The sequence below is a fragment of the Silene latifolia genome, chromosome X, assembly GCF_048544455.1.
Source record: "Silene latifolia isolate original U9 population chromosome X, ASM4854445v1, whole genome shotgun sequence".
Classification (NCBI taxonomy): domain Eukaryota; kingdom Viridiplantae; phylum Streptophyta; class Magnoliopsida; order Caryophyllales; family Caryophyllaceae; genus Silene; species Silene latifolia.
Genome location: NC_133537.1, coordinates 332,405,773 through 332,417,004, shown reverse-complemented (window position 1 = coordinate 332,417,004; position 11,232 = coordinate 332,405,773). Strand labels below are relative to the sequence as shown.

General features: G+C 36.8%; 1 protein-coding gene across 1 annotated transcript; it reads left to right on the top strand.

The window, feature by feature from the left end:
• Nucleotides 1-256: 256 nt before the first annotated feature.
• Nucleotides 257-6,146, top strand: LOC141618716 (uncharacterized). Its single transcript, XM_074435799.1, has 6 exons — nt 257-622; nt 819-902; nt 3,841-3,961; nt 4,302-4,595; nt 5,159-5,224; nt 5,913-6,146. The coding sequence occupies exons 1-6, from the start codon at nt 435-437 to the stop codon at nt 6,006-6,008; spliced, it is 849 nt and encodes a 282-aa protein (XP_074291900.1). The 5' UTR covers nt 257-434; the 3' UTR covers nt 6,009-6,146.
• Nucleotides 6,147-11,232: the final 5,086 nt, after the last annotated feature.

Here is an 11,232-nt window from a genome sequence, read left to right as displayed (position 1 = left end):
TAGACTAGACAAATTACCATAATTACCCGACCCAATGATGACCCGACCCAAGAATGATCTTGACAATGACCCGACTCAACCAAAATTTGACCCAAATCCGACTTGACAATGACCTGAACCTAACCTGACCTGACCACAAGCTACGAATTGACCCAACTAACTCGACCATTAAATAACCTAAACCCTGATCCAGACGTAATCATGACCGACAGATTCCGAACCCGCCATAACCCGACCCGCCAAAACCGACACGCACAAACGGACTCAAATTAACAATTTCTCCATATGAATCATATCCGTGAACATTATTTCAAAACGGGATTTTCCCAAACAAACCCTAGTCCCTCAAAAAACCCTTAAACCCCAATTAAGAAGAGTTCAATCTACTTGACCAATCACCACCAACACAATCTCGATCTCTCGCAGTCTCAAAAATGAGGTTCACAAAGCAGAAAAGACACAGGAAAATAGTGAGATTTTACACAGCATGTTTTGGATTTAGAGAACCCTTCAAGGTTTTATGTGACGGAACTTTTATTCACCATTTATCTAACAACAATCTTGTTCCTGATAAATCCGTTTCTAGTGCTCTTGCTGCACCTGTTCATCTCTTTACTACCAAGTATGTCTCTATTTAATTACACAATGTTTGGGTAAAACCGTCTTACATGAGAATAGCTGATTGAATCATGGTTTTGTTTTCGCTTTATTTGATGACGGACTTTTCACTTAATGGGTCATGGTTTTTTTGTGAAAAACCGTTTTAATTTGAGATTAATTGATTGAATCGTGGTGTTTTTTTTTTTTTCGGTTTTTAGGTGTGCTATTGCAGAGTTGGAATCTCTTGGACGCTCTTATGGGGGATCTGTAAATTCTGCTCGCCGAGATTTTCGACTTGCTAAGTAAGTTTTTTTTTTAAATGCTGTTTGAGTTTCTTTTTTGGGTGTTTGTGGATGGAATGGTAACAGTTAGTCAATTAGGTTTAGTTTAGAGACGTTATTGGATAAGAATTAAGGCGGTTTGGGGCTAAGGTTATAAGATTCTAGTTCTGGAGGCCTGTTTTCAGGTCGAAAGCTTGAAAATTTGATGAGAACATATAGGGTTTGTTTGGATTCTAGGAGGAGGTTTAATTTATAGATCCTATTGGGTAAGAATTTAGACGGTTTGGCGCTAAGGTTATGAGATTCTAGTTCTAGACTCGTGTTTTCAGGTTGGAAGGTTGAAAATTTGACGAGAACATTTAGGGTTTGTTTGGATTCTAGGACGAGGTTTAATTTATAGATGCTATTGGGTAAGAATTTAGGCGGTTTGGCGCTAAGGTTATGAGATTCTAGTTCTAGACTCGTATTTTCAGGTCGAAAGCTTGAAAATTTGATGAGAACATATAGGGTTTGTTTGGATTCTAGGACGAGGTTTAATTTATAGATGCTATTGGGTAAGAATTTAGACGGTTTGGCGCTGAGGTTATGAGATTCTAATTCTAGAGGCGTGTTTTCAGGTTGGAAGGTTGAAAAATTTGACGAGAACATTTAGGGTTTGTTTGGATTCTAGGAAGGGGAGGCGCAAGGGAGGGGCAATGAAGCTATGGTATGACTTTTGTTTGGCTTTTAGGAGGAGAAATAGATGCTAACTATTTCATCCGACTCAATTTATAAAGCAGATAATGGGGAAATGGTGCCCTTCCTTTTGCCGACTAATCCCTCAATACGGTAGGACTTTTGTTTGGCTTTTAGGAGGAGAAATAGATGCCAACTATTTCATCCGACTCAATTTATAGAGTAGATAATGGGGAAATGGTGTCCTTCCCTTTGCCGACTAATCCCTCCATACAAACAAGGTGGCAAACCCCAACCCTTTCATGGTATTAAATTTCGTTTTCCATAAAATATTGTGAAAATTGTTAATAACCACCTAGTATTTACCGTATTTTACAAATTAACACCCTGTATTTTGTTTATTACAACTTACCACCTACATTACACCGTATATATCCCATTTACCACCGTATTTCATTCTCGATCAACATTTTACTTAAATCCCGACTCGTTAAGTTAATAAACAATATAGTCAATTAAAAGTTAAAATACCCTTATCCCTTCCCCCAGGCCCCAACCCACAACCTCCACCTTCCTCATCTGCCACCTCCTTCCCTTCCTCCGGCCCTCCCTAACTCACCTTCAGACCGCCTTCTTCACTGCCACAAAACCACCTCGACCAACTTACATAACACCCGTTGACTCTAATCAGTCACCCACCCCCACAAGGCCACAACCCACACCACGAACCTCCTGCCAACTTCGGATTGTCGGATTGTCAACCCTGCATCACCACCGACATCAACAAGGCCACAACCAATTTTGTTGGGGGATTGAACCGGACGGACGACAGCAGAGACGGGAGCGGAGGATTCTCCTTGGAATTGCATACGAACCTTGATTAGGTCTAGCGGGTGGGTTGAGCACCCGACTACGATCGAGGCTATACCAGCCTCCACGTATCCCTTGACGCCCATTTTTTTCCCGATTATTAGATATTTGATTGATTTGAGACATATAAAATTATGAAAGAATGGGAGCTAAATTTGGGTATTACAATGTCAAAAGAATGAACAGGTGAGATTGATAATTGATTAATGTGATTAATAAGACCAGTTGGAATTAGAGGTCGTGTCACTGTAGACAAGGAGATGGGAATGGAGGCCGAAACGAATTGAAGAAAAATGAGGAACGAAGAGCCTCTGAGACATATGATTTCCGAGGGATTTTTTGCGTTTTATAATGGTGAGACCAAATATTCAAGGAATGAAAGTGATTTTTGGTTTGTGTTTTGCAGAATGTGGACAAAAGCATTCTGGAAATTTAATGATGGTGATGAACTATATGATGTTGGTGATGAATGTTGTTTATTTTTAGTTTAGGTTGTATAGCATGTGTTTTGAGGGAATCAAAGTAAGGGTGTTTTAGTCATTCTATAGTTCACTAACTTAAGTAGTCAGGATTTAAGTAAAATGTTGATCGGGAATGAAATACGGTGGTAGATGGGATATATACGGTGTAATATAGGTGGTAAGTTATAATAAACAAAATACAGGGTGTTAATTTGTAAAATACAGTAAATACTAGGTGGTTATTAACAATTTTCACTAAAATATTATAGTGAACGGATAAGTAAACCACCGTTTCATTACCCTGACTACCAAAGCTATCATTTTGTTCGAAGTATGATTCTTGAAATTACAGAGCTCCTATATGGCTATATCTACGATACGATATTTATCACCGAATTGACATGTGAAAGTTATAGTGTGTGTCTGATTTGGCTCTTTGAGTATGGTAGAATCGATTGAGGGAGAGATGAATTATGTGCTACATTAGAATATTTATATTGTTGGTTAGGCTGGCCAAATGTTGTCTTTAAAAAGCCACTTCAGCTGTGCACTTTGAGCAGTGAACCTTCAATTTATAAAATCCCAGATCTTCTTTGCCTATAATAGCAGGAGAAACGATCAGGAGGGTCAGAGGGAGAGGACATAGATGTAGGGTGTTTTTCATTCAAGTGTTTTCTATGTTGGAAAGAACTGTGATTGGGCTTGGGAGGACGTTAATGAATGTCTCCATTTCCCTATTTCCCTTCCTTTCATCTCGCTCCATCGCAACTTATTATCCAAATAAGGGAAATTGTCACCATCCCTTTCCTTGGAATCCCTCCATTCAAATAAGGTGTAAGTTCTTATTGGACTCTTAAATGGATTTGAAAGAACAATTATGCATGTAGCTTTTTCCAACTATTTATATTGGGCCCTTTGTCTCTATGACTATGCTTACCATTTGACTGTGGCAGATGTGAGCATGATCAGAACGTGAGCGCTTATGATTGCATTGTCGAAACTGTCGGAGACAATAATCCTGAGCACTTCTTTGTTGCGTCTCAAGACGTTAAATTACGGAAGCAATGCCAGAAGGTAATTCTGATCAATCTCTTTTTAATATAGGGTCTGTGTGTGTAACAGTGTTTTGTGACATGAGCGACCTTTTATTTTGCTTTAAGCATTAATTTAGAAACCTTGAAGAGAAACACAACTTAACTCTAATATACAATATTTTCGTGGAAACAATTGTAGCTTGCACTGATTAAAGCAAATGGAATTGGAAAAGAATTGTTTAAAAGAAAAAAACTCTTTTGATGAACTGTATTTGGTTTCATATTTTTTTTCTTTGGAACCTGTGGTGATATGCATTTTAGATGCATGGAAAAGTTTACAAATAGATATTTAATTTTTCATTTGTTAAAGCCATTTGCAGGTCCCTGGAGTTCCGGTTATGTATGGTCTACGGAATGCTGTGTATCTTGATCAGCTCTCATCATTCCAGCGTGAGTATGTGAAGGTTTCTGAAGAAGAGAGGTTACGTATGACTGACTCAGAATACAAGTTACTACAGAAGCGAGTAAAAAAGATTTCGAACAGTGAAATAGATTCTTCTGAGGAAGAAAATGAAGATGAGATTTCAGAGCCTCGGGCTTTAGACAATCGCAAAACGTATAAACGGGGATTGGAAATTAAAGATAAGGCCAAGTTCAAACTGAAAAGAGCAAAGGTTATTGTCATTTTTGCCTGACATTCATTACTCGCTGTTCTCTTCCAAATATTCACTGTGCTCACTCTAAAACACGTGTTGCTCCTGTAGTACCTGTCAAATTCCAAATATTGTCAGTCAACAGGCTCCACCTTTTTGGACAAATTTTCCATTACTAACGGGCCAGAGATTCACCGTTCATAGTTTTTCATTGTGATAGAATGAAGCAAAACGTCTAGCTAAATTGGTTGGGGATTCGCTTCATTTAAACTAAATGCAATCCTCAATGCAATTTTTAATTTTTATTACCCTAGTTTTCGTAACAATAAGGTAATGTTGTGGTGGTGTCTGGGAATGGGGATGAGGGAACTTTTTCCCTCTAAGGGAATAAAACTCTTCTGTAGATGGTAGCAGTAATTGGTTGTTTGAAACCTGCACAGCAGTTTTAGCCGAAATTGTTAAGGACTAAAACTGGTGTTTGCTTGATTATAATTTATGCGTTATTCTTTGCACTGCTTATGTTCAATACTTTACTTTTGTGATCTCTTGCTATCCATTGTAATTGTTCTCCCCTAAACTTGCAGGCTCCAAACCCCCTTTCTCGTAAGAAGAAAAGTAAACCTAGCACTCCAGCTTCAAACTCCGGAAAGGTGAGATTTACTGTGTCTATACTCTATTCTGTAAATTGCATGCATATATCTATTGCTTTCCAGACTGTTCCTTTGGTGTATAGGTATATGAGTAACAATGTGCTTGTCACGACTCACGATCATACTTTCCTGACATAGAATAAGATGGGTGTGCTGCATAGGCGATCCTTTATTCCTTCTTTGCAGCTTTGTTTATGATTCGCTTGTTAGACTATTCAGACAATATTGTGGTTGATCTATCACCGTGATTGAATCTTATACCAGCATAGTTGCTCTGTTCTGTTCAAATAATAATTTTCTCCTCCAGCGTTTGCGCGTGTAATTGTTCTTGAACTATGAATTTTGTTGGAATAAAGCAAAATGACTCGCTTGAATGATTATGCTGCTTTTTAATGCGAAGTAGAGGGCAATACCAGTGGTAGTAGTTCCGTACCACCTTTTTCCACTGTTCCATTAGCACACGTGAAACTCCTTATTTTCGCCTCAATAGAAAACATTCCATGCTGATGTTAAATTTGCGGTTCCAGAAGTAATAGATATGTGTTGAATGGTTCTGACCTCTCCCCGGAATTTGTCCTACTGTTCCTCTCTCTTCCACGACCACCTCCAGCATACATTATGTCTCTGTTGTTAACTCATTATCCCTCCAAGTAACTTACACAGTGTATATGATTGATGTTTGACACAGAAGGAAAATGCTGGTAGCGGGGCAACAAGAAGCAGGCCTCGGAAGAGGAAGAGAAGTCACAAGGCTCAAACATCCTCAGCCACTCCTGCATCCTAGTAATTAGCTGACTTAGATGCTAACTAAAATGTTCGCTACATAAGGTCAGACCATGCTTTGAAGCACTGTATGACTCTTATTGTTTTGTTGAAGATCGATTATCAAATGTCTCCTCATGACTTCCATGCATGGAATATAATCTATATCTATATCTATCTATCTATCTATATTAATAAATGAAACTTTTTTCGAGCGATTAGAGAGAGTCCAAATTTTACGAACTACCTAAAATTTTTGTTAATACAAAATATATTTAAGGATAGTTAGACAAGATAAGAAATTGATAGAATATTTTATCACATGTGATAAGTCAACCGTAGAGAACTAGAGATGTAGTGTACAACGATAAGTGTAGCGCTAGGCAAATTCTATTGTTGTTGATATAGGTAATATGATAACGGTTTAATAAAGAACTGTTATCATTTTGTCTTATTATTATTGTAACGGTTCCAATTCTTATTATCTTATTATGCCGTTTCCATTCTTTTTTATTATTACTAGTATTGGTGCCCGGCTTCGCCCGGGCTACCTCTACTTACCATTAATTTTTTTTTTCATTAAATAAAATTAGTTAAAGTTGTTTAACCCATAAATTTATCATTAAAATATTTTTCTATGACATATTCTAAAATTACGATGAAATAAATTTTGTTCTAGCCACCTATGCGGGCCGATGTCCCCCAGCCTAGCTCATGGGGCACGTTTTCCCAAGCCCAATTTCCCACTTGTCATGGCCAACTTCCCCACCGGCTGACTCACCCTCCAAGTTTTCAGCCCAATCCTCCCAAGCCCATTATAAACGGTCTAGCTTGTCCGGCTAACCCATCTCATACCCAAGTTGGTAAAGTCCACCTCCTCACCAGCCGATTCAAGGTTAAGTGAGCTAGACCTAACCCGACTCGTCTCATGACCATGTCTATACATAACTAACCTAGTTTAAAGACACCTAACCCACATTTGAACATGAATCTACTCGATGACATATTCCCAAAAAAAAAAAAAAAAAAAAAAGCAATACCAAAATGGTAAATAATTGTTTTTCCAAATTTTCAAAGATTCCCTCATACACCTAAGAAAATAGTTGGGATAAATATTTTTCGAAATACAAAAATAAATAGGTATCGTAATATAATGTTAAAAAAGTCCGAGAAAAGTCTAAATGATTGAAAGGTGATGTTAACCCTAGAGCAATTACTTTATAATCTCCAGCTATTGTGAATATTCTTTTTAACAGTCATTATATCATTTTGATGTTGAAATGTCAATTTGAAGATATTTTTTGCTAAAAGTTTTTAACAGTAGTCTTTATATCAATTATAGGTATTCGACAGTTTGGCTAATTAAGTGAATATAAATTCGCCTTACACATACAAGATGTTTGTAAAACGGATTTTGTAAGTATCTAACTTTTCATTTAGTAAAAATAGATTATTATTAAAATTGTATAGATCTGTTTCTTATCATTATTGTGTAAGGTAATTTTAGAGAACTACTGGTAAGTGAAGTGGAGTTTAATTTGCAGGTTTTTAACTTATTTTTCGACTTATAACTTGAATAAGAAGTATATATAAGATTAGTCATTTCGATCAAATTTTACTCTGAGCTATTTTGTGAATTAGATATTAAGCAAACATAGATATTTGATCAATAGGCGAGTATGTATGAGATAATAACCTAACAGGGTGTCTAAGGCTACGGGCAACCACGGCGTGGAAACCGGGCCTCCGCTTTTGATCGCCGGATTACAAGCTTTTATAAATAAAATTCAATACAAACATTGAACTGTAATAGACTTGTGCATTCATATTTGGGGCCTCATTTTCCCGTGTCGCACCGGGTAGGGGTGAGCAAGTTTAGGTCCGCACCGAAAAAATGGACCGGACCGGACCATTTGGTCTGGACCAAACCCGGACCGAATTTTTTAGGTCCGGTCCTCGGTCCTCATTTTTTGAGTTTTCGGTCTTCGATCCGGTCCGGACCAAACCCGGATATTTTAAGTCCGGACCAAATGGACCAAATTTTATGTTTCTAAAGACTACCATTAGAATATTATAAAGTAAATTATCATTTTATCTTTACAAGACATTATAAATTAATATTGAGTATTTTTTTCTCAAAAACAATCGTCTAATTATTCATCGACATTTAATTTAGTGAAACTTAAATGTAATTATCATACACGAAATAGTGAATGAATATTTCGGGTTTGGTTCAGTCCAAAACCGAAAGTTTTAGGTCCGGTCTTCGGTCCACAAAAATTTTATTTTCGGTTTCGGTCCGGTCCGGCCCGGTCTTGAACCGATGCTCAGCCCTAGCACCGGGCCTCCATTTGTTTTAAGATGCCCCTGTAACCTAACATACTCGGTTTTCTATCCTTTCTCAGTTTCAAACTTTCATCTCATAATTTTAAGAAATGGGAAGGAAAAAAAAAATAGAGGAAGTATGACGAATAGTCTATTAATCAAGGGTTTTGATATATACAACCCATTGGGTTGTATTTAAGCATTTAATATCTTCTATATTTGGTATTAAGTTAGGAATTCAAGACCAAATTATGCACAATCCAATGTAATTAATGCATATATTTACAAATTCTTTCCATATTTAGTTCCTTAAATACAACCCAATAGGTTGTACTCCGTATATATCAAAACCCATTAATCAATGTCTTCAAAGAAATCTCGCCTTCTCGGTTAGATCGATTTATTAATGAAGTGATTAAGTCTCTAAACTGAAATTCACACCTCTTAATGCACATAATTAAGTAGCAGCTGAAAAACAAGACTCAAAAGTCTAATTCCAACACGCATGCTACTACAATCCAATCCCATCAGCTTTATTGGGTGCTCTTTCAAGTTTCAATCAAACGTTTTCCAACGTTGGTCGTATATGACCTAAGTTTTGCAATCCCAATTCGATCGACTGGAAATAACCAATTAACCAAGCAGTGAACAATGTACGGAAAGCTTAAATTCTCCCTGTTAGTTAATAGTTTATCTATTTCATTTTACGGTCTATTAGTATCTACGGAGTATTTTCGGGTTTTTCTAACATGTGCCCTTAGGGTACATGTTAGAAAATCCCTTTCCGGGTTTTTAGCTTATTATCGGAATTTTCTAACATGTACCCTTAGATCATATGATAATATGCTAAATAGGGGAAGATTTTCAAGATTATTACACTAATTATGGTAAATATGAGTTTCAACTCTAATTTATCATGAAATATTCTCAACAATATTTCTCTATTTAGCTTATTATCATATGTCCTAAGGGCACATGTTAGAAAATCCCTTTTCCTTTTTAGTTGAGTTTTTTTGGTTGAAAGTTAGCCACATAGGTTGCTAGACAATCAAATAAAATAATGGATGGAGTATAATAGTCTTAATTGATCATATCGTCGAATATGTTTGAGAGATTCAGTTCTATAAGTCGGATATTTTTGAGAGTTCCAGTTTATAAGTCAAGTTGACACTCCAAAAATTTGAATTTTTGTAGTAAATGGTATTTGTACCTGGATATCAACCGACAAATGAATTTGAAAAGTTCTGATTCTAAGAACTTTGGAACATGTTATTAGACTGCGCAATGTTGCAACAGCTTAAGTCCCTAAGCTTGTTACTAATCAAAAGAAAATAACTAAACAGTTGATTGACATATTTGAAACTATTACGTTCTTACATAAAGCTAGAACTTAATACAATTACGTAGTTATGAAGTTTTGAGATTACATGTTAAAAAAATAAAATTTCATGTCATAGTGGAGTCTCAACAGTTTGAGCAAAAGATAGACAATTTGCATACATCAAAATTTGTTAAACCCAAAAAAAAAAGATATGATAGTCATCTTATCTAGAATCGGCTTTAATTCATTTTTTTTAAACATTTATTTTGTACTCCGTATTAATCTGTACACGCTCGAAATAAGTTTGCTTTATAGTGTAGCAATAATTTCTTGTTATCATAAAACAATGTAAGAAATATAAAGAATGAAAATAAATCTATTTGTTATAAGTATATTGGATGATTCATGTGTCCACTCCTTGGTTTATCATCATTTGCATACCAATTACAAATTTCATCGAGATTTGACAAAACTGATGGGGCATATTCTGCACCCGCTGACCGAGTCAACATATTGAGCAAGGTCAAGGATCAAAAGACAGCAAGTCAACATGTTAGACCGCCTAACCGACGCAGCCTGTCGGCCGATCACTTGGGTCTCGGCTAGGCAACTAGCCAGCCGGGAGACATATCCGCGTACTCATATCCAAGACCCCTCGGCATGGAGTCAACAGGGTCCGCCGGCCTGTCATGGGTCCCTCGGCCGAGGGTAGAACAGTCTTTCCACCTGCTACGCCACTTGGCCCACTTGGCCACTACGTGACAAAAGGTGAAAGTCTATAAATACTCCACTTCTCTCATTGAGAAAAGGATCCAGGATCTAACCTAAAACTCACTATTCATCTGGTATAAACTCCCTTATCTCTCTACAATATACTTTGTCAAGTAACACACAACTTAATCCCTTTAAATTTACTGACTTGAGCGTCGGAGTGAGTACGCTCGGTGCAAAGCCGAGCCCTCAGTTTGTTCATCGTTTCAGGAGAGACCGAAAGGAAGAGTCGAGACAAGGAAAGACATCATTTCACCAAGCTTACGTGGTAAACAAATCTGCTCTGGAATTACACCCGGAACAAAAACTATAAAAAAAATTAACTAGTAGATCAATGTACTTGCTTAATATGTACAACAATTTTTACATAAACGCGTAATATATAACGTCAACAAACAAAGATTAAATCAGCACCGGAGAAGGGTAAAAACAGAGATACAAAATTCTTTTCATTTCTTGATAACGAAATTAATTTTCTTTCACACAACCATTAATATTATTCCTTTTCAAATTAACATTACTTTTTAGAATAAATTTAAGAACGTTTAGTCGTCGATTTTTTCCGAGAAATGGAGAGGGTCCATACCTAGAAACAAGTGGAAAAGACGTAGAGAGATAAAGGGAGGAGTACTAGTGGAGAATGTGAATGTGTACTAAAATGGAGCGTGTACAGCTAGTTAATGTTCAATGGATCGAATATAAGAGTGAGAGCTGCAACAATCATTTGTCTGAAAAGTTTGAGACTGTCCCAATTGAAAAGATCGACATGCCCTATAGCAACGTTAGTATTAGGCACTATACTTTTTGAGCCTGGATATTTAAGAACAAC